Source organism: Nuphar pumila, chromosome 17, assembly GCF_984573655.1.
Source record: "Nuphar pumila chromosome 17, dmNupPumi1.hap1.1, whole genome shotgun sequence".
Lineage (NCBI taxonomy): Eukaryota > Viridiplantae > Streptophyta > Magnoliopsida > Nymphaeales > Nymphaeaceae > Nuphar > Nuphar pumila.
The window spans coordinates 33,282,947-33,308,115 of NC_143265.1; the positions used below are offsets into that span (position 1 = coordinate 33,282,947).

The 25,169-nt window shown below is 37.2% G+C and overlaps 1 protein-coding gene across 2 annotated transcripts in view; it reads left to right on the plus strand.

Annotated features, from left to right (window-relative positions):
• The first annotated feature begins 9,093 nt into the window (after positions 1–9,093).
• The window catches only part of LOC149811874 (CMP-sialic acid transporter 2-like), a 52,426-nt gene continuing 36,350 nt past the window's right edge, over positions 9,094–25,169 (plus strand). For both annotated transcript variants that reach the window (XR_016428530.1, XM_089993223.1), the window contains exons 1-3: positions 9,094–9,694; positions 11,931–12,206; positions 12,401–12,517. Coding sequence is in view for 1 of the 2 variants with exons in the window: in XM_089993223.1 (XP_089849349.1) it covers positions 12,018–12,206; positions 12,401–12,517 (306 nt within the window). In the remaining variant the exon portion in view is untranslated. The remainder of the gene's footprint in view (positions 9,695–11,930; positions 12,207–12,400; positions 12,518–25,169) is intronic.

Sequence of the window (25,169 nt, forward strand, 5' to 3'; positions counted from 1 at the left end):
AACAAAAACCTTCTGGTAGAAGGTGGCGACGATGAAAAAGTGACTATTTTGAATCAACCATTTCTCCAACATTCAGCAGCGGTAATATCAGATCAGCCATTCCAGCCACAGGATCACATTTAGTCATGTTCCAGTGACGATATCCATGTTTAGCATCAGGTCTTAGTGTTGCATCAAGCCCAGTCCAGTGCCCAGAAGATGAACCTCATTTCATCTTTCAGCAAATTAAATGTATCAACTGAGCCTGCCAAGGCATTTGCCGAAGTTGCCAGAAGAATTCCAGGGTTTCCTAAGTGCTTCATAAAGACTGCTCAAGAAAAGAGCAATGCCTCAGATGAAAACGCCAATCTAGCCTAGAGGCCGATTACTGCCCTCTCGAATGTGTCAATTTTTTAGTTGGCGCATGCCTCTCCCAAGCATCAGCAAGTTTTGGATGATTTGTTAAGTAAAATCAAGGTAAAGTCAGGCATAACTCCTGAAGACATGACTCAGATCGTCAACCAGGCCATGACCAATGCCCTTATTACTTTTTCAGATAAGGACCTATCGAAGCCTCATGCATTTCACAATAATGCCTTATACATAGTAGTACAGACCATGGGAATGACCGTACCCCACATGCTCGTTGATGGAGGCAATAGCCTCAATATTTGTCCGAAAATGACTGCTAAGGCTTTGGGATTGAAGGAAGAAGAATACCTCCCTGACCCTATCATCATTTATGGATTTGATAACCATGGACAGACTGCAAAAGAAAAGATCTTCCTGGAGATTTTCATTAACTATTTTGTCCATATGGTCCTCTTCCATGTCGTTAATGTGCCCCCAATATACAATCTTCTTTTGGGACGAACATGGATTCACAATACAAATGCAGTACTGTCCACCCTCCATCAGTGCATTAAGTGGTCCAAGGGTGGCATGATCACTACGATCTTGGGGGAAGATCCAGAAGAGAGGCTGTCACAGCCAATGATCTCTCAACCGACCACAGCAGACATCCCCAACATCAGGGAAAGCGATGAAGTTATTCTTGCGAAAGCTTGGAAATGCTGAAACTAGAAGAGGCATGATCAACTGAACATACTGCAACAATGGTCTGATGGCAAGGACCACATTTCTTCAAAATCGGAGGTCGTCTTGATTACATCACTTTCAGAGATCATCCATTATTCCCACAGTTTGTAAAAGCTAAAAGAGGATTTGATCTTTTGTTGAAACACGACTATCAGCCTTTCAAAGGCTTGGGCAAGAATGAAGACGATCGGCTAGAGCCAATAATTCATGTCCATCATCCGCGTAGAGCAGGGTTGGGATTCATAGACAAAAGATCTCATAAGGACACCATCTTCATTAAGGAGACGCACTGAGAGCATTTGTCGTCATCTTCTTTTATTTTCTTCCTTTGTTTTCTTCATTCTGTAGAGACGATGTCCCATTTCATTTCCTTTTCTTCATTGTCATCATTTTATTTAGATCTTCAATAAAGTTATCAATTTTTCCCATCTATCTGGATGCCATCCTTCTTTTCTCTCTTTGCAATTTGTTTCTGTAATTCATCATTATTTTCCTTTATGTTTGCAATCTATTTTATGATAGTCGACTTCCCTGAATATTATTCTTTTCCAAGATTTTCAGAATGTCTTCCAAATCGATAAATAAGCTCATCATCAATCTGAATATTCCTTCAATTGTTCTAAAGCCCGCAAGGATCCATCGATTCAAAGCAAGAGCAGAGAACAATAAGATTACGAAGCAGTCAAAAGTGTCTATAGAGTTTGACTCATCTCTCCAAGAATTATCAGAGTTCACATCGATTTAGAAGCAAGATGAGCCATCGTCCCTAGTTCAGGATCCGATCAAAGATATTAATATTGGTTCAGAGGACAGTTTGAAGATTCTCAAGATTGACACAAGTTTGAGCACAGATAAAAAGGAAAGGCTCATCGATTTTCTTAAGAAACACCAGGAAGTGTTTGCATAGACTTATGAAGATATGCCAGGTTTGGATCCCAAATTGGTTGAGCTTCGCCTTATTCTGAAGCCAAATGTTAAGCCGGTCAAGCAGAAGTTGAGAAAAATGGATCCTCGAATTGAGCAACAAGTCAAGGAAGGACTTGAAGACTTACTCAAAGCTGGATTCATTCGAACCATTGATTATCCAGATTGGCTAGCAAATATCATCGTGGTTCCTAAAAAGGATGGCAAAGTTCAAATTTATAATGACTTTTGAGATCTCAATAAGGCTACTCCAAAAGATGATTATTCACTTCCCAACATTGATCTCCTGATCGACAGCACGACAGGTCATGTCATGTTTTCTTTCATGGATGGATATTCTAGATATAATCAGATCAAGTTGGCTGCTCGTGACCAGTCTAAGACATCCTTTATCATACCTTGGGGCACCTTTTGTTACACAATTGTGCCATTTTGACTCAAGAATGCTGAGGCAACCTATCAGCGTGCAATGACTGTCATTTTCCATGACCAGATGCATAAAATCATGGATGCATATATCGATGACATCTGGTCAAATCCAAGGAAGAAGCGGACCATATTGAAGCTCTTGGTCAAGTCTTTAAGAGACTCATTCTATTCAAGTTGAGACTCAATCCTGAAAAATGTGTTTTCAGAGTAGAGTCTGGCAAGCTACTTGGCTTTATGGTTAGCAAAAAGGGGATAGAAGTGGATCCCGCTAAAGCAAAAGCCATCATTGATATGCCACCTCCGACCAATCTCAAAGAGTTGTGTAGTCTTCAGGAATGCATTCAGTTTATTCGACGATTCATATCCAATTTGTCCATGAGGTGTGGACCTTTCAATCATCTACTCAGAAAATGAGTGAAGTTCGAATGAGGACTAGAGTGTCAACAGTCGTTCGAGCGTATCAATAAATATTTTCTCAATCCACCTGTACTGAAGCTGTCAGAATTAGAAAAACCCCTTTTATTATATGTCTCAGTTAATCAAACAACTTGTGACAGATTCTTGGCGCAATATGAAGAAGGCAGTCGGATAGATCATGTTATCTATTACGTGAGCAAGACCTTCATCGATTTTGAGAAGAAATATTCTCAAATAGAGAAGACATGCCTTGCTCTGGTCTGGATGTGTCAGAATTTGAAGCATTACTTGTTAGCCTCAGAAGTCAAGATTTTATCAAAGCTTAATCCTTTCAAGTATATTCTTGAACAACCGTTTCTCAGTGGACGGATTGCCAAGTGACAAGTTTTGTTGATGCAATATGACTGAGAGTATGTCTCACAGAAGTCAATCAAAGGTCAGGCCATCGCCGACTAGTTAGCAGATTTTTCTTTGGCGAAAGATGTGAAAGTCGAGGATGATTTTCCTGATGAGCACATCCATAATGTCCAGCAATCTCCAGTTTGGAGTTTATTTTTCGATGGTTCCAAGAATATGGATAACATAGAGATCGGGATATTATTAATCACGTCTAAGAAGAAGAAGATCCATTTTCCTCTCAAACTTGATTTTCAATGTACTCATAACATGACCGAGTATGAAACTTTAATACATGGTCTGAAAATTCTGCAAGACTTCAACGTTAAGATAGTGCACGCCTTTGGCGATTCATTACTCGTCATCAGTCAGATCAAAGCCAAATGACAGATGAAAGATCAGAAATTACTCTCTTATAAAAAAAAATCTTTAGCTCTCATTGATAGTTTCGATGAATTTCAACTTTATCATATCAAGAGGGATTTTAATCAAATAGCTGACAGCTTAGCCAACCTAGGCTCCATTATGTCTTTCAAAGACAATGAGTCATGTCATTCTTTTAAAATTGACAGACTTGATCAACCTACCTTTGTTCCAGTTATGCAAATCAACCAGGCGGAGCAAAAGAAGAAGCCTTGGTATCAAGATATCAAGAATTTCATCGAAACTGGTGAGCTTCCACCAGATTTGTCAAAGAGAGAGTAGTGAGCGATTCAGCGCATGTCTACTCAATATTTTATTCTTGCCAATGTCTTTTATCGCCGTGGGTTTAATGTCAAGTACTTCAGATGCTTGGACGAAGATGAAGCCAAGGAAGTCGTTCGAGAAGCACGCAAAGGCATTTGTAGTGGCCATGTCGGTTACCAAACCCTCATCAAGTAGATTATTCGAGCAGGGTACTATTGAAAAACCATGCACCAAGACTGCTATCGTTTTGTGAAGAAGTGTGTCCAATGTCAGATGCAGTCATCTTTTATTCATGTGCCAGCCACATATTTGCAATCAATCGTATCTTCATGGCCATTTTTCATATGGGCATTTGATGTTGTAGGCCCAATTACTCTTTTTGCTTCCAATGGCCACAAGTATTTTCTTGCCGCAACAAAATATTTCACCAAATGGGTTGAAGTTGTTACTCTACGTACAGTGGAAGGCCAACATGTGGTCTCATTCATCCATAAGAATATCCTTTGTTGTTTTGGCATACCACACGATATTGTTTCAGATAACGGCAGTCACTTCAAGAATGAAAGAATGAAGACCTTTTGTTCAACATTCAGAATCCATCACCATTTTTCAGCTCCATATTATCCTCAAGGGAATAGTCAGGCGGAGGCCACCAATAAAATCCTGATTCGCATCTTAGAAAGAACTATTGACACGGGTCGTAATTGGCACGAGAAAATCCATGATGCGCTTTAGGCGTATCGAACCACCATTCGAACCCCAACCAATGCCACTCCATCAGAGCTTTTTTATGGAACTGAGGTGGTACTACTACTCCATGTTCAAAAGCCCGCTCTCAAGTTCGCATCATTTCTAGAGTTACTACTTGACCAGTATCAGCAACAGAGGTTGGCACAACTCGATCTACTCGACGAGAGAAGACTAAAGGCAGCAGAGCATGCTCAATCTTATCTTCAGAGGATACCAAGACAATATGTCAAGTCAGTTATCGAAAGAAGATTTCAAGTTAACGATCTAGTCCTTAGATCAACAGCTCTTCTCAAGTACCACTCGTGTGACAAATGGTCACCGAATTGGGAAGGTCCCTACGTGGTCAAGGAAGCATTACCACGTAACTCATATCGTCTTATTAATGCAGATGGGGTAGAATTGCCGGATCCCATCAATGCCCTGCATATGAAGAAATTCTATACTTAGAACGTATGTTCTATCTTTTGTATTCTTCAAAGAACTTTCTTCAATAATAGTCGATTATTCTTTCATCTAACATTTTTCTCTTAGGCTATACTGGGGCATCTTTTGTTATGAAAACTTGTTTTTTATTTCAAATGTCCTGTATGGTCCAAACTTATAATAAACTCCAAATTCAAACCCAAATCCAATTTTACATTAGATTCTAATTCAAATCCACAATGGATCCAATTTTAATCACATATCTAAATTCATATTGAATTACCTTAAATTAAATTCTAAGTACAAATTCAAATACAATTGAGACATAAAATTTATCTTTATCGATTTAATAATTATCAAAAAAATTGTTGGTATTACATTCAAACTATATTTTTCTTAGGTTTTCTTAGAAAATCTCAACAAAAATAAAAATATTTAAAGTTTAACAAATATAAAAAAATATTTAGAGAAACATGTAAAAATAAGCTAGAGTGGGGTTCATGCCTCAAAGGGGTTTGGTGTAGTGGGACAGGACATAAGCCGCTAGACAGTGGTTAAGGTTCAAATCTCATGAGAGTCACCCCTTGAACAAGCCAAAGTGTCGCGACACTCTTGGAGCAAGGGGTAAAGCCCATGAAGTTTTATGCTACCAGGACAACAACCGTAAGTATGATAGGCAATGCCAATGTAGCTAGGTCTCTAATACTAGGGACGATTTCTTTGTGTAAATATAAAAAAATGGTTCTTTGAATCCGAATTGGCTATAGCTTATTTATTCTGAATATATCAATCTCTTTAATTAGTTGATGACCGATGCCTTATTGGCTTGATATCTTTGAAATTGAGAAAGCTAATTAATAAATTAATTTTTCTTCTTCTAAAAAAAAACTTTTGCTAATTTATGTTCCTTGAATATATTGAGAAATTCTTGAGTTAAATTGAAATAGCTAGATTGTTAGGTTGCACCATCGTAACCAAGGGGTCTCAGGTTTGAATCTCAAGCGTTAAAGTTTGTTAGAACATGACAAATTTAAAACATACTAAAATCATGATGTGTCAAAAATAGGTGAATATTTGATCTTCTTGCACCAACAACATATTGTCTGACCTTTAGTTGGTAAAACCTTTGAGGTGCTCAGTTGAAAACAATAACCTTGTATGCAAAAGTGCATCAGTCAGACCTAATCCAGATCTAAACCTGAATTTGACATAAAACATTGGTTCAAACTCAAAAGTCCAAAACTCACATGATTTAATTATTCAGGTAAGTCTGAATCCAAACCCAATAATCAAAAAGTTTTATTTTCAAAAATGACCGTATTATATGAAAAAAATGCTGCATTTTTTGGAATGGCCTGTAGTTTTTGAAATCTGTTCGATATCTAAATTCTCAAATTTTTAACTGTAAAGGGACCTTTTTGCACGTTGCAGAAGCACATTTCCTCCATATATGCGAACTTCCTTCCAACTATATGGATTTTATCTTAAATATGCGATTTTCCTCTCACACATTTGTGAATGTCCTCTTGCCTGTGTCACTTATGGCACACAGATTTTAGGGACATTGACAACCATGAGTTACGAAGGTCCATAAAATGTGCATACCTTTTTTAACTAAATACTCATACATTTGCGAATATCCTGAACTTCGCACACAAATGTCCTCACACATTTGCGAACGTCCTCCTACCTATGGCCCTTATGCAATTTTATTCGAAAAAGTTCACACATTTTGGAGACCTTTGCAACTCATGGTTGTGAATGTCGTACTATATTTACAAATGGCAAGATATGTTAGGAAAAGTGCCTCATGCCTGATATTTACAAAAAGTGTTGCTAAAGAATTTATGAAAAAATTCACATATTCAGGAGAAAATTTGTATATTTGAGAATAAATTCACATGTTTTAATATTTGTGAGGAAATTCACATATTTGAGAAAAATTTGCATATTTGAGAAAAAATGTACATATTTAAATATTTGGAAGGAAGTTCACACATCAAGAGGCAAAAGGTAATAAGGTCCTTTTATAGCTGAAAATTTACAAATTTGCACATCAGACGTATTTCTAAATTAATAAGGCATTTAGGAAAACACGTCATTTTGGCATACTGTATGGTCATTTTTAGTTTATTTTTTGGCACATACATATGAAAGCGTTGCCAAATACATATCATGGCTCAAATGAACCCGATCCATTACCACCATCTTAGATATATGATCATCCAAAACTTGATAAGAACTCTGACTCAGACCTGGTGCAGGGTCCAAAAAGGTGGGTGCACATGTTTGGATCTGGGTTTGATGTGTTAACATACACGAAAAGGATGAACTACGATTCTCTCGTGTAGGGGCATTTGTGTATGGATTCAAATAAAGACCTGCATGCGAACCAGATCATGAGATCCAGTCATTATATATTCAAACCGGGGTCAGATTCAAAACAAAAACGATTGGATTCAGTCAGGCCCCGGTCAACATTAGGTATAACCAAGACATTTTCAAGTTAGAATCGGGTACAACCAAACCCAATTTACCTTTCTACATGAAAATGAATGTATTTTACCCATTTCAATAGATCGAGTACAAGTCTTTGACACCATAAAGGGATCAGGAACTTTTTTTTTTCACGCTGCACATTGGCAGGTAGGGGTGGGCATCGGGCCTGCCTGGGCCGGTTTAGAGCTCGGCCTGGCCCAGAGGTGGCCCAGTTCTTAACTGTCTCGGGTTTGAAGAACAACCCAAGATCCTACCCATTGGCCATTGTGAAGCGGGCCGGGCAGGCCCGCCTGAGCCCAACCCAAACCCAACTAATTAGTGCAACTAATTAGGTAAATAATAAATAATTAACAAGTTCTCATATACTCAATTAATTAGTTTTATAATTTTCAAAAAATTAATGTAATTAATTAGGTAAATAATAATAATTATTAAGTTACTATGCAATTAATTATCAGCTATACACCAAAAATTCTTTTGGTCTGTATGTAACGGCTCGGGTTTCTGCTCAATAGCTAACAGGCCCGGGCCTAAAACCTTAACCCAAACCCGGCCCATGGCAGGGCCGGGTTGGGTTCACATCGGGTCGCCCGTAGCTCACCCCTATTGTCCCGCATCTGGTTAGTCAAAACTCTTGATGTCTTCTGCTCACCGCGAGCTTCAACAACCTTTAATCTTGAAGCAAAGGACCCTGTGTAGATCCTGTCAATGGGTCAGGTTTGTATGGGATACCGGATCCAACCTGAATTTGAATTTCGAGATGTGTGCATAAAAAGTGCCAGCCTGAAAAATATTCGCGTCAATCTGAACCGGCCTGAACAATATGCAGTCTGGGTTTGACTGATTTTTGCTGTGCATCCCACCCAACCCAGCTTTTCGCCAGACATCCGACCTGAGTTTGAGATTTTTTTCTTGTGACCCGATAAAACTAAAATCCAAACCCGAAAATTTGTTATTTGGGCAGGTTAGGGTACACCCTGATCAATGTTGTTAATATCGGTGAGAATTGACCTGAATCAGGAGTTGCGTATCGTATCAGTCAGAAATCGATAGGATTCAAGGTTGATTCAGCTTATTTTTTACAAATGTCAAAAAATGGTTAAAAAATATTTTAAAATATTATTTAAATGTTTTAGTGACATTATTTTCTGGTAGAAAGTTGGCTGGTTCGAGCTTCAAATCCAATTTGGCCGATTCACTTGATACGATATTGACAACATTTAGTGACAATGTTGACGACCCTATCCCAAAGGGCTTCGACATTATGACGTGCCTTAACTTTGTTGACTTTTACAATCCACTCTTACCAGATGATCGGATCAGCAATTGATTCCGGACTCATTCTTAAGAGTTCGGATCCAATGCCTGTCAAGCATGACCCGACCAGTTTCCTTATTATTGGGCAGGCGTGGACCGCGTGGAGCAACAGGTCTCTCTCTCCACGGTATGTGTTTGGTCGGCAATAAAAAAATCGCCCAAAATCGCGAAAAAAAGGAAGGGAGAAAGGAGATGGGCGGAAATTAAAAAGGAGCGCATGGAAATGGTGTGAAATTGAAGCAAAGAAGAGTCCGCGCAGAGAGAAGAAGAGGCGTCACACTATAAATAGACACCCTCTCGCTCGCTCTCTTCCTCCCCTCTGCATATTCTTCGCATCGTTCGTACTCTCTCCGTCTTTCTTTCCTCCCACACTCTCTCCTCTCCCCTCTCAGGGAGAAGAATAAGAAGAAGAAAAAGGAAAAGATGAAGAAAGTGCTTGATTTTCGTGGCATACAGATCAGAGGAACTCTGGATCCGTAGAAGAATTGTCGAGCTTGGATCAATCTCGGAGAATTCTTTGATCCGACCTCGTAGATCTCCGTCGCCGTGCGCTAGCCGCGCTTTCTTCTGGTTTGGATCTGGAAATTTAGCGATCTGGCGGGTGACTGTTGCACCAGGGCTGTTACTTTTAGATCTGGAGGTTTGTCGAACCGGTCGAGCTGCGGACGGAGTGGAATTCGATGAATTTTTCGGTGATCTGAGAGATCCTGGGGGAATTGAAGCAGTTTGTTTGGTTTTCTTGCTCTCTGGATAAATTCTGATGGCAGAAATGAAGGTGTGTTCTTCGTTTGGTTACTCCATGAAGAATCCATATTGATTTCGTATTTTCTGTTTCGTCTCTTACGTTCAATATATCATGCCTTATTGGCTATTGCTTGATTGAACTGTGTGTATTGATTTGGTGTTTTCTATATTAAAATCATCTCGTTCCCTGTTTTTTTTCCATGTTCATATGCGGCGCGCTTTTCGTTCTTGGCTTTGGCCGGCTATTATGTAATCTTTTTTCGTTTTTTTAACTGGTTTGATTGGGAATGACTGCTAATTCTGCCCTTTCATTGAAAATTATTTTTATTTTATTCATTTGAACTTTGTCATTCAAATTATTCTGTATATTAATCTTTATTAGTTTCAAGAGTAAGGTCCCATTTTTGGCTACTATATCGGCAGATATTCTTTTTATTCTTGATTTTTTTCTTACTTTCCATCATTTTCTTGCACATTTTGTGGTGGTTCAGAAGCTGAAATAATTCCGTCATTTATTTCTTCATTGATATCCTTTATTTCCTTCTGAATATTGCAAGTTTTACTGATTATTGTGTTCTGGATTCTGCATTTTTGGCTAAACATCAGATTCTTTAATGGAAATGTTGTGTTGGTTGTCTGCTGAAGGCTGCTTTGAGCTGCCATCCTTCATTTTTTTGTTTCAGTTGTAGAACAAAATCACTTTGTAAATCACCCATCAAGTTTTTAGAAAGCAAAAGATTATGTGGAAACAGCAAGTAGAAGAGACTAAACTATAGAAGAAGTTTTTAACGAACTGGTAAATACCATCTTTTCTTCATTTTCCAAAAGAAAATAGAAAAGAGAATAACATTAATAAGAAGAAATATTTATTAAAGAATTAAGAGATGTAAAATCTCCAAAATGAAATTGTTATATGGCAATAACTAATTCTTGAATGAGAAGTCATTTATTTGAAATTGATGGAGCATATATAAACATATTGAGAAAGTCTAGAGAATGCAAAATGGCATATGTGGAGAATCAAGAATAACAGAAAATGCACGAGTTTAGAAAAGAAAGACAACAAGTTCCATATTCTTGTGCTCTTGGCTGTATTACTTGAGTGACCTGGGAGAACAATTCATTGTCTTGGAAGATTTAGTCAACTGAAAAAGTGCTTGTGTGTTAGGTCTGGGGTGTCTCTTCAATGCCAAGAAGATGGATGGCATATGAAACATTTGTTGTTACTTTCTAAGGGATATAAAATGTCCTTTAGAAGCTATTTTCATCCCTGTGATGCAAAATGAAAATAAAGAGAAGGATTTAATCATTGCATTACATTTTACACCCTTAGGCTTCCTTCTGGCCTACATGTAATTCCACATTTGGAAAGTAAGATTTGCGGTGTAAATTTTCCCATAGGTTGGCTGCCTTTGGATGGTTTTTTTTATTCCCCACATTTTGTCTTTTGTTGATTGTCCTTAGAATCATCAAGTCGTGCATATTTGGATGAGAAATGTTTGCCTGTGTTGTCTGTCACATGGATATGGCTAAAAGGGTCTGCAACATTGCTTCTTATATATATATATATATATTTCCTTCAAAAATTGGTCTTGGAGTAAAAGGAGCATTCTTGTGATTCCACATGCAGGGAAACTTGCACATGCGGTTCTGAAAGGGGACCCCAGTACACTGTTAACTAATTGTTCTTTCTCTATTTATGACTTCTACCAATTGGTAATTTCTGATAACCAGCAAGCATCTAGGTTGGTTTTAGCAGGGTGATGGTTTGCACTTGAATTGTGGGGTGGATGGCTTGCTGTATCTTGGTGGAGATTCTGGAGAGAAAAAACTATGAAGGGGACACTTATGAGTTGTGAGCTTAATCTCTTTCAGTATGCATATGCACCTTTCTTTAGGAGTGTTCTAAGCATCTTATAGGCGGCAGGTGTTCTTTTAACTTTGTGAATGGATTACTGGGTTGGAGACAAGGGAAGTCTAAGATATCTACCATTCCATATAATGGCTTTTTAATATCAGTTTTATGTAGCTTTGCTTGACTTGTGTGGCAGTTCTTTCTTCCCCTTCTGTAACATTTCTTGTACTAAGATTTTCTTGTTTGTTCATGCCTCCATGAAAGAAAACATGCAAATTTAATTATAGTTGTGCCATAGAGTGCATCTTTGTGGACATTTCTTTTCTTTTTCCCGTTTAAAGGCATCTATGTTTTAGTTATTTATTCTTGATAATTATTTCTTTACCATTGTTTTTAACTCTGTACTTTGCAGATTCAGGGTCATGACCATAATTGTTTATATTTCTAGTGGAGAACGCTTATATATCACTGCTTATCACAAACTGGTTCTGAGTTTGGGATGGGGCAAGACATCATGATGAAGAACGGGATTGTGGAGTGTAGTGTCTGTCATTCCAAACTGGGCTTATCCCCTACTACTAAGGCTATTTCAAAGGCATATGATCGACATAAAAGTAAATTGTCTTCAAAATTTCGAGCCCTCAATGTTTTCTTGGTTGTAGGTGATTGCGTCTTGGTTGGTCTACAGGTGATGTTTATCTTGCAACTTTAAGTTGGTCAATATTTTGATGCATTGACTTATGTAGTGGAAACCAGATATTGGTTTCTATTTGTTTTCTAGATTAGTCTTTTGGTTGCATGCTGCAACTATTTCTGTCATTCTAAATTCTGCCCTGAAGTATCTTATAGAATTTGACACCACACTTTATCTGTTTCTTGCAGCCTATTTTGGTCTTTATGTCCAAGGTAGATGGGAGTTTCAAGTTCAGTCCTATAAGCGTGAACTTCTTGACAGAAGCTGCAAAAGTTCTTTTTGCTATTATTATGCTCTTATTTCAGGTTTATTTTGATATCCTTTTTGTTATATCTTTTGGGGTTATCATAGTTATGTGAAGAAAACTTATCATGAATTTTACACAAAAATGAAGGTTAGCAGTGTACTTGTATTTCATAGAAAGTAGAAAGTGGTACTCATTGAGTGATGTCATATAGTGTATCATGTGCACATCTTTGGCTCTTCTGTGCAAGAGAGAGAGAGAGAGAGAGAGAGAGAGAGAGAGAGAGAGAGAGAGAGAGAGAGAGAGAGAGAGAGAGAGAGAGAGAGAGAGAGAGATGGATATTTAGGAATGCTATTTTTAATGACACACCTTACTCCAGTCAGATTAAAGATAAAGATGAATGCGATTAATTTTCTTTTTGCTAGTACCATTTCTTGAGAAAGGGGGAGTTAATAAGCATGTTCAGATTCATGGGTAGCAAGTTTAGACTAGAGATAATAGGTTTGGAAAAATCTACTCTAGAAGACATTAGAATGTTATTGAGTTACCATTCTTGGATCAAATAAAGGTAGAGGAGACAAGAAATTTAGAAGTTGATGCTGATCCTCTTTCTTATTCTGTTGATCTTGAGTATACAAGTTTGGAGTCTTCCTTTTCTTTATCTCCATCTTTGCCTTTTCCTCCTTAGGTACGTTGAAGCTCTAAGTATATATTTCTCCTTCTTGCTTTGTATCTTGAGTTCTTTTCTCCTAAGCATCGTGCATTTTTTGGCCTTCATCCATTCCTATGTTGAGCCTAATTCTTATACAGAAACAACTTTTAAAGAGTAGCAACAACCTACACTAAAAGAGTTAAATGCACTAGAGAGAATTCATGTATGAGATCTTATAAAGCCTCCACCAAGAAATAATGCGGTTGGGTGTAAGTGAGTCTATAAAATAAAGACCAAATCAAATAGTTCATTGAGAGGTACAAGGCAAGGTTGTTAGCAAAGCGCTATAGCCAACGATTTGGGATTGATTTTGCTAACACATTTGCACCTGTGACTCATATGATCACCATAATTATTTTTTTAGCAGTTGCTGCAGTGAGACCAGAGTTGCCAGTCGAGGAAGCAAGAAGCGAGGCACTTCTAAAATTTTAGGAAGCGGGAAGCGTGGGATGACTTAGAAGCGAACCGATAATCATCTTGAAAGCGAGAAGGGAAGCTTACCAAAAGCGACATAGGAATCAAACCGGAAGCGAATCAAGATTCGAAGAGGGAACGAAAAAGGAAGCGACCTAGGATTCGAGGGAAGCAAATAGGAATTGAAAGGGAATAAAAAATGTAATTATATTTTTCCTAATTTACCAAAATATAAGATTTATGTTATCATTGACAAAATAAAACATGAGTAGATAGCATTAAAGTTGATCTATTAATCTCAAAACTGAATCATATATGCAAGTGCAACCATTTAACAAATGCATTAATAAATAATACATTAAGAAAAATTCATAATTCATATTCTTGTCGCAACCATTTAACAAATACATCCTTTTGCAAACATTTAATAAATACTATATCAAGAAAAATTCATAATTCATATTCTTGTTGCAACCATTTAACAAATGCATCTTGATGCAAATATTTAATAAATAATACATCAAGAAAACTAATAAATTTGATTAAGAAGCGTACCTTTTTCAAGAAATGAATCAAATGACTTGTTATTTGAGGTTGTTGCAAGATAGGAAAATCAATAAACTAAAAGATTACATGAAGATATGGTTAAATTTTTGAATGCACAAAACAAATTATGCATTTAAGGCTTTAAGCACTAAAAAACATAATTTAATTTCAAGCATTTCAAAGTTTAAAGTATAAACTTTAAACTTTAAAATTAACATAATTCACTACTTCACTTCAACATTCAAACTTTAAATCACCAAAATCAAACCAACAAAATATTACAACTCCATGACAAAAAAGTCACCACCAAACGGTCAAAGCAACATATGAGTTTCCAAAGTCCAACACTCCAACTACATAATCAAGATTCAAGAGTTCATTTCATAGTCAATAATCAATAATATGTTATCTTTCTCTGCCCCTTCAAGTCAACAATAGATTTGGAGGAACTTCCTTGTGCCTCTCCGCGTCCTTCACGCCCTCCACTCCTTCCACTTCCTTCATTTCCTGTAACGTACATGTTAAAACTTAAAATGTTCAAAAATCTTAATTTAAATTATAAACAATATATATAGAAGAAAGTGAAAAAATAAAAAAACATAAGATACATAATGCATACTTTGCCTAGGTCTTCTTCTAAAGAAACAATCAATCCAGCCGTAGGGAATTGACAGTCGCTCTTGTATATTACTAGTCCTACCCCTAGCTCTATTTGATCGATTTGAATCCTCTTAAACCTCATTCCTACATGTGATTATCGGAGGCAATGGAGATCTTGATTGTGTATCTTTGGTTTTGAAAATAGTGCTTGATTGTTGTGCACTATCATCCAAGTCTCTCCTGTGCATGTCCTCTAATTTCAACTTATTTTCTTCTACAATAGGAAGTTCCAAATTGATATCCATTTTCGACTAGGTCCTTCTTTGTAGCGATTGTTGCACCTTTTTGTGACAAGAATAATAATATGAATGGTAATAAATAGTCAATGATACATAAAGATTTTATAAAATATTAAAACAAAAGTACAAAAAAACTTTAATTATACCTGTCAATCAAGCGAATATTTGAATGGATATACACCAAGATATCAACACGATCTTCATTGAGCCTATTTTTTTTAGCATTATGAATGTAACTATAGGTGCTCCACACTCTTTTAGCAGAAGGTGTGTTGATAGGTTGAGATAAAACATTAATAGTTAATGCTCTCAACTCGGTCGTATCACCACCATAAAAATGCCACCAATTAATTACTAACATTGTAGAATTCAATGCATCCATTCTTGCTACATTCTGACTAAATCTTCCACTTCTCGATGCAAAAACCACAGGTTATGACCTGTAAAGTGAAGAAACTTTTCATTTCCTCTAGATATGATATCAAACACGAGCATTGCACCATCTAAGATATCATTGTTTTTTTTTCTGCAGAAAGAAAAAAGATTGTTAAGCTATAACAAGAAAATGCAAATGAAAGAATAAACTAATTAAATCATTAAAGTTTAAACTTTATCAAATAGATAAAATAAAATCTTTACCAGGAGAAATTCGTTTGTCCCCTCTTGGTGTTGGGATCTTTAGATAGCTCATAATATTTTGGAGTAAGCATGTGGGCTAGACTATGGAAGGGCACATTAATTTTATCTCATCTATTTGAGACAATTTTATGAATCTATTCATACAAATCTAGTTGTCTTTTTAGATTGTCTTTGATATCCCCCAACATAGTGTGCATGTCTTCATACACTTTACCAATTATTAGGCCTTCTTGTTCATAAAATTTGATCATCTTATAAATGAGTTTTGTGATCAATAATGCTAAATGAAGAGAATCCCAATATTCTTCATCAAGAACAATATTTTTTATCGTAATAGCCTTCATTTTCATAGTCTCATCAGTGCATGATTGCTTTTACTCACTCCATCTATCTGATAGGACAGTAAGCCTCAAGCTCTCCCTCGCATCAAGCAAGCGCTTCAGAGTAATGTAATGTGAAGTAAACCTCGTCTTTGCAATCTTTATTAGTTTTAATTTTTCATTGCTTCTAAAGATTGCTAATGTTTTCGAATGATTTGTGGTATACTTCAAAAACTCTGCGAATATCTCTCCTAACCAATGAAAATCACATGCTAGATCTTTGAAGATCAAATTGAGGGTGTGCACAACACAAGGTGACCAAAAAATATACTTGTATGTTTGCTTCAATTCTTCACAAACTAACTTGCAATTTGCTGTTGTAATCACTTGCATCACATTTGAAGACCCCACTATTTTAAATCAAGTCTTAAAAAACTCGACAATATTTGTAGCCGATTATTGTCCATCATAAAAGTTACTCGCATATAAGAACATCGACCCAAAACAATTTGATGCAAATATATTTATCAGGTGCTTGTTCTTTACATTTGTCCAACCATCTGAGACAATGAAAACTTCAAACTCAAACTTTTCTCGAAATTCACTTAACTCTTTGTAAACATACTCATTGTCAAGCAACGTTGTTCGGGCTTTTTCATACGATGGGAGCTTATATCCAGGCACTTTACTAACTGCCGATATCATTTATTTATAATATGGTGATCAAAATACATTGAAAGCTAAGCTATTTGCACATAAAAGCCTAATAACTTTATGATCTATATCGTCTCTTTCACAAATATCAATAGTGCTTCCACTAGAGGCAAAAGAAGACGTAGGAAGAGTCATATGCTTCAGTTTATCTGTTCTTGATCTTTTCAACTGAAATGTACTTGATGAAGCTTCCACTCGTCGAGCTTGCTTCTTAATTTTTTTGCCAACTCTTCACTTTTTGCAATCGCAGGACAAAAAGAAACTCTAACTCTTTTCCTTTGGATCTCCCATGAAATGTGCAAAAACTCAAGTATATGACCTATGATAAATAGTTTTGCATCACATAAACACGTGAGTTCCACCTTGCTTACCTTGCCCATTCTTCTTTTGTATCTATATATGACACCATGATACTCTTGTTTTATGCATGCTATGTGGTTCTGGGTCATCTTCATAGTACCCATCTATGTCATATTCTTCTTCATTTTCCTCATCAAAATAATCTTCATCCGCCTCCTCAAACTCATATGGACAATCAAGCTTCTTATCATTTCTGTCATTCCCAACACCACTAGTAGATTCATGCTCCAAATCGCGTAGAGAATCGTCCTCGTCACCATAACTGTTGGGCTTGTCGTTTGTGAAAGTCATTAGTGAAGCAAAGAACAAGCAAAGATACCTGCATCACAAAAGTACATGCATCATTCTAAAGTTTGTCAAGAATTAAGATGCATGTGGAAGTGAAACTATATAACATGAGCACAACAAGATGGTAAATACCTTTGTGTGCACATGGACCATGGCAATTCCACACAAAAGAAAAACCAACACAAGCAAAGTAACAAACTATATAAGATAACTAGTGATGAAATCCAAATGACGGTGAACGGTTCATTTGGACAAATTAAAAGCAAACAATGACCATACACACAAAGCACACAAAACACACAAAGCACACAAAGCACACAAAGCACACAAAGCAAACCACAAATCTATAAAGTATAAACTAATATCTATGCGTTTGTGTGAAGAAGCAACTACAAATCTATAACTAATCACATTTGCAAATTGCAACTATAAAGAGTTCTAACTTCTAAGCAATTTTCTTAATTAAAATATTTCTGGTTGGATCATCGGCCTTAACATATTTGCATTGATGGTTCGATTCCCAGTTCACATTGTATTCATGGAATGTTAGTCACATAAACAAATTCTTACAACAATGGCATGATCAATCTTTCAGAAGATTTCTTTCTTGTATTTATATCATAATCAATATTTATTAATTGAAAAGAAGCTCTAAAACAAACTTTATCAGACCCTCAAGTATCATGCATTTAACATATAAAAATGCAAACCGCAACCCAATCCATGACTGAACTTCAGTTCATCCAACATGGAGTTGTGCTTTTTGTTCAAATTCTCTAGTGAACTAATAAGATATATCATTGTTCATGGGACCTTCCATAAGCATAAAGTTCAGGTGGTAGCATTCACAATATACATTTTGGTAAACCAAGAAAAAAGCTCAGCCTGCCATTTGACATTTTTTAAAGGGCCAAAAAGGAACATTTGAAGATTTTCTATATGTATTTCACAATAGGAATAAATATGGGAAGATAAATAAAAAAATCATGCTTAAAGCCTTAAACCATCAGCGAGAGAGAGAGAGAGAGTGAGAGATAGAGAGAGGGAGAGAGAGTGAGACATACATAGAGCGTGATGGTTTGAGGGGAGTGGAGAGTCAAAGCGAGAGAGAGTGAGAGACAGAGAGAGGGAGAGGAGAGTCAGAGATGGAGAGGGAGAGTGAGACGAAGAGAGAGAGAGAGAGAGAGAGAGAGAGAGAGAGAGAGAGAGAGAGAGAGAGAGAGAGACTACCTGAAGACACCCATGGTCGCTGTAAGTTGCCGAAAGTTGATGGAGGTCGCCGAAGGTCGAGAACGAGAGAAGGAGAGGTTTGGGAAAGTCACACCCTACTCGACTTTCCCTTTTATAATGGAACAATGACCATTATACCCTTTAAAGAAGGGTATTTCTTTTATTTTTTTGGTAAAAGTTATATTTTAAGGGCTAAAACTAGAAGCTTGCTTCCCATTTAAAACTTTTGCTTCCCCACACTTTTCAGAAGCATTCCGTTTTGTGCTTACAAAGTGCATTTTAGGGAAGCACGCTTCCCCACTCCCATAGGCACTTCCAGTAATCTTGAGTGACACGATGGAATTTGTGGAAGTTGGATGTAAAGAATGCCTTCTTGAATGAAGACTTGGATGAGGAGGTGTATATGGAGTTGCCTTAGGGATATTCAGATTCACAAGGTAGATTATCTAGATTGAGGAGAGTCCTATATGGGCTCACGGGTTTGGTTTGAAAAGTTTAGTTCTGATTAGATCTCTTAGATTTGAGCAAAACTATCATGATCAAGTCTTGTTTGTGTCTTTCTCTTTTCATGGCAGGTGTATATTGCTCCTATATGTTGATGATATGATTATTACAAGAGATTTGCAAAAAAATGGAGGATACCAAGAAGAGGTTGGCTTATATCTTCGAGATGAAAGATTTAGAAAATTTGAAATATTTCCTTGGTTTGAAAATTGCATCCTAAAAAAGGAGACTTTATTTGTCACAATTAGTGTTATCAAAAACATGCCTTGAGGCGCGACCCTCTATGCTTCAAGGCGCAAATTTTTTTTTTTTTATAAAAAGATTTCTGAGACATAATCAACAAAGTTTTTGTAGGTTAATCTCATATATTTTTCAGTTATGTAATAAGCTTCTTAGTATATGACTATATTTTAACTTTTGTTGGTTAATCTCGTATATTTTTTAGTTATTTCAGTCATGTAATTAGTTTCTTAATATATTTTAACTTTTGTTGGTTAATCTCATATATTTTTCAGTTATGTAATCAGTTTTTAGTTACTTTTATATGTTAATCTCATATTTTTTAGAATAATCTCTTATATTTTAACTTTTGTAGGTTAATCTCATATATTTTTCAGTTATTTCAGTTATGTAATCAGTTTCTTAGTATATTTTAACTTTTGTTGGTTAATCTCATATATTTTCCAATTATGTGATCAATTTTTAATTACTTTTATTATGTTAATCTCACATTTTTTAGATTAATCTCATATATTTTAACTTTTGTACGTTAATCTTATATATTTTCCAGTTATTTCAGTTATGTACTCAGTTTCTTAGTATATTTTAACTTTTTTTGGTTAATCTCATATATTTTTCAGTTATGTAATCAGTTTTTTAGTTACTGTTAGATGTTAATCTCATATTTTTTAGAATAATCTCATATATTTTAACTTTTGTTAGTTAATCTCATATATTTTCTAGTTATGTAATCGGTTTCTTAGTCTATTTATCTTTTGTTGGTTAATCTCATATATTTTCCAGTTATGTAATCATTTTTTAGTTACTTTTATATGTTTAATCTCATATTTTTTAGAATAATCTCATATATTTTAACTTTTGTAGGTTAATCTCATATATTTTTCAGTTATTTCAGTTATGTAATCAGTTTCTTAGTATATTTTAACTTTTTTTGGTTAATCTCGTATATTTTCCAGTTATATAATAAGTTTTTAGTTACTTTTATATGTTAATCTCATATTTTTTAGTACTTATTTGAGATTTTCTATTTCTTATTGGTTGTTATTTCATCAATAAAGCATTTCTTTATTTATTTGTATTTTTAGATATTTTTTTATAATTTTTTTAAAGTTTTCAATTTTTTTTGAGGCTTATGCTTTACGCCTCGCCACGGTTTTTGGTGGAGCGCCTCACTACGCCTCAACGCTTTTCACAACACTGGTCACAATATAAGTATGCAATTGATCTTGTTGTAAAGGCAAGGCTAGCAGACGATTCTAAGAAAGTTCGTTATCCTATGCAGGCAAATGTGAAGTTGAGGGCTACATGTAGAGAGAAACTAGACAATCTTATTGTATATAGGCAGCTTGTAACCCCCCAAAATCCTGAACTTGTAATCTTTTTAGGAAAATTTTGAATGCTTTGCAATCAATCCTTTTTCAGAGTTTAAAATGGCAGTTCAACAGAAAAATAATATTTAAAATAACAAGTCAACGGATCTTAGGCGCATTACAGGCGAACTTTCCTTTACACAATGGATTTGTGCCTCCGTACAATCATTGAAACCATATAGATTTAAAACAAGGTTTTTAATAATTAAAGTTTACACGAAAAGTGGAATTTCAAATAAACCCTTATACCAAATTACAAAACGTCCTCAGGAGCGGAACTCCAGGGAAAAAGTAGGATCTTGATATCATTACGTCATCGTGCCATCGCTTGTCGTACCGACCTAATCATCACTTGTACCCATGAAACGGGTCAGACTTATAAAAATCTGGTAGGTGCATAGATATTAAAATTCAGAACAAATCTAACATCTATGTTGTTCCTTTCGTGATATGCAATTTAGTATAAGCAAAATGAGCATGATAATCTTGTTTCGATATTAACTATCTTGAAGGTATGCATATGAGAAACCTAGAAACAACTGAGACTGCTAGGGGGTTTGTTATGCTATGTATTTTTGATACCCCGGACAACTAGCTGAGACCGTTCCTAAGGAGATGACCAGTGATCGAGATAAAATTCTTCAGAGGCATTCGTGACAAGGGATGCATCCAAGTTCTACAAAAGTCCATGAGATCTACCGTCTAGGATAATTTTTGGTAGCCCCATCCTCTAACTCCAATGACCGGGGACACCGAGTTCAATTGCTATTCGAGGGGCATAATTGTTAACAACTTGTTCATCAAAGTTTTTGTACCATCCCATCCTCTCCCTTGACGAAACCAAAGAGATGAATGAGTATGCCAGGTTCTATTTTAACTGACGACTCATTCTACATGCTCTGGTCTTTTAAACCAACTCGAGCATCTTGCCTGTGAAGGTGATCATCACGTTTATGTGATTTTCCTTTTTTATCGTTGTGCATTTGCACGCTACGAGGTTACCATAAACCTCTCATCCAATCATCGTAGTACTAACATGTTGTGCATGTCTGATAGTACCACTACGATGAGAGGAATATCAGTTTTTTAGAAAAAAACCCCAACATCATTTGAAATTTTTTCAAGTTTCGTGCTTTAGGTCGAGAATATCTGAGTCATTTTGGATACCAAAACGAAGGACCGAACGTACATACCACTTAGGGCTACGTAGTCGAAGCCTTTTCGTTATGCAGGTTTGAGGAAAAGACTCGGTTGCGAATACGTAAATGCTAAAATACTTGTTTTGCTTTTCGAAACAACGAATAATACGAGCTTTAAAATCTCACATGTGAAATCCCTTTTTAAAAATAAAGATTTGGCGAGAATGCGCAAATCTGCTCTTTAAATGCAAGCATAATACAAAGTAAGCAGGAGTATGCAAAACTGCCTACTTTACAAAGTTATATATATGTACATATATAATACATATATATCAAAGCATAAGTCTGTGTACATTACAAGGCGTTGGCAAAGTAATTGACATAAAGCAAGACTCGATGTGCGAAACCACACATCGAGCTAAATAATCTGCGTAAGTGATGCACAATGTACGAAACCTTACATCGGCTAAATAAATTGCGTAAGCAGTGTACGATGTACGAAACCGTACATCAGCTAAATAAATTGCTTAAGCAATAGCCTGTGCACATAACATCGCGGCGTCAAAGTATACACAAAACTGCGTTCTTGAGTTAAAAGTATATATATATATGTATAAGTTAGAAGTATTCTGTCATTTGTCCTCCTATGCAACTTTTTTCTACCTCGGAGATGGTTAAACTCGCTGACGATTCCGAGCATAGGTTTTCAAGGGCACGTGCCTCAGTAAACGTGTCTCATTTGTTGTGTTGATGTGGTGCTCTAAAAGGGTATTTTATCGTGTTGCGAAAAAGAACGATGTTATAAAACCATTTTCTGGCGAAAAGAGGTGATTATCGCATCGTCAGGGTTGAACACGAACCCTGCTCGAGACGATTGAACCAAGTCGGGCTTAAAGCGGCTAACTCGTGCGACTCAACTAACGAAATGTCTGAGTTGGCTCAGATTCGTTCGCAACCCGATGTACGGCTTGGCTCGGAGTTACCCAAGATGTGTATGTTTTGGAAAAAGACTCGAGCTCGGTACAAATGAGTCAAGTCAAGATCGGTTTCAAGGAAATCGAGTTTTGACTCGGTTCACGTGGAACGAGATCCATGACCAAGCCGGCTCGGCCAAACTGAGTTGGTCTTGGAACAAATAGGGGACAAAGGGGGGGGGGGGGGTTGATGGTCGAGCCAACTCGATTATCACACTGAGTCAGCTCAGTCTTAAAAACAAGGCCGATCCCGAGGCCTTCGACCGAGCCGGGCTCGGTGGGATTTAACTAAGTTATGACTCGGTTCTGAATTGGGGGAGAGGCAACATCAGCTGGATGCTGCTGCTGCAGGAAAAATCCAGAGGGGCGAGGGCACAACGATCAAACCGAGCTTGGTCCAGTCCCTGTGCAAAAGAAGGCCAAGCTAGGCTCGGCTGAGTCATCCCAAAGGCAGCAGCTGCTGCCTAAGCTGCTGTTGCTGGGGCGTTTGAGGGCGACGACGACGCAATCGACGTTGTCGTGGTCTTACTATGACAGAAGAAGAACCCTACCTAATGCTGGTGGCGCGATAGGGGCCGGTCCACTGCTGGCGGCAATGGCTGGTAGCACTTTCTGCCCCAACTGCCATCGGTAGTGGGCTAAAAAGAAGAAGAGGAAGAGGGGTGGCAACCGAGAGAAGCCGGTTGGCCCCCCTCTCATCTTGCAGAAAAAGGAGACGGAGAGGGGGACGACAACAAGGAGGGGAGGGGGGTGGGCAGGCGGGCGGTCTGTCAGAATCAGAGAAGGGGAGAAGTGGGTGGCGGCTTCAGCCGCCTCACTGGGTCGGCATCCAACGGACACAACAGCTGCCAGTGGTTGCTACTGTCCTCTGAGAAAGCAGAGGAAGAAGAGGGAAAGACAGAGAGGCAGAGCGACAGGAGGCAGTGGTTTTGCCTCCTGTCTGGCAAAAACAAAAGAAGAAAGAAGAAGAAACGGGGGGGGGGGGGGGAGGGAAAGAACATACCTGAGGGGTGGGGAGCAACTGCTCCGAGGGTCGGCGAAGGGGATCCCGGTGTGAACAGGAGAGAGAGACGAGAGGGGTGCGTCGGGAATCGGGGGTCGAGCAAAGAGAGGGAGACAAGAGGGTGGTTCAGGCGAGGGAAAATAGTGAGAGAGAGGGAGTCCGGTGAGGGTCCTGCAAGCATCATGGTTTTCAGGCGAGCAAGGATATCGGCGGCGGGTTGGGCTTCAGGTCTCAAGGGAAAGGACTGAGAGAGGGGTTTTGGGTGTTCAGGGGTTGCGTTATAAAAAGACCCCCCCTCCCTATGGGGGGTTTAAATAGAATATGGGGGAGGGCTGTGTGGATCCGGGTTGGATCCAAAACTTTTTCTTTGTTTTTTTTCCAAAAAGCATGAGTCTTACACAGCTGGTTGGGAGTTTGATATATTTGACTATATCCGGACCGGATATCAATTATGTTGTGCATGTTGTTAGTTAGTTCATGTGCTCTCTCACATTTATTCACCTTGTTGTAGTAAGGAGTATTCAATATATGAGAAACACTATGCATTTTGGGATGTTTCTTCCTCCAAGATCTTAGAGCTGCATATTTTGGAAGATTCATTCGATATTGTCTTTCTACTACAAGGTTTTCTGTTTTTCTTGGGAGCTCTTTGGTTTCTGGAAGAACAAAAATTAGCAAAGACTTGCATTATCCACAACTGATATAAAATATAGTGCTATAACTTATGTTACAACTGAGGTTATTTGGATAAGGTGGCTTTTAAGAGAGCTAGGGGTTCATGTTGGTGGAAAAACCTCCTTGTATTGTGACAATATGAGGGCATGTTTGTTTTGATCACAAGTTATTTAGCTATAAAAGTTGTTCTTGAGAGTGAATTTTGTGATTCACATTCTCAGCATTGACTTTCTCATGTTTGCTTTTAAGTTGTGAATTTAACGTGTGAAAATCTATTGTGATAATATGTTATGTCATGTCATATCATGTCATTGCTTTATCACATTCACAATTGAGCATCTAATGCTTGTGAAAGTTATTCGCAAGGTTAGACGTGTAAAACTTTCATAAGTTTTGAGGCTTCAACATTTACAAATGGATTCACATTCACAAGTTGCCTTTTTACATGTTTGCAATGCCCCTATGAAAGTTCTAAAATGTGATTCAAAATCACAAGAAACCTGTGAAAGTTACAAAACCACAGATGTTGCAACATGCCCTGAGTGCCATCCAAATTACAAAGAATCCAGATTTTTACAAAAGGACAATGCACATTGAGATAGATTGTCACTTTATAAGGAGAACATATGAAGATGTGATCGTTTCTTTGGAGCATTGAACTTTAAAGATCAAATTGTAGAGGTATT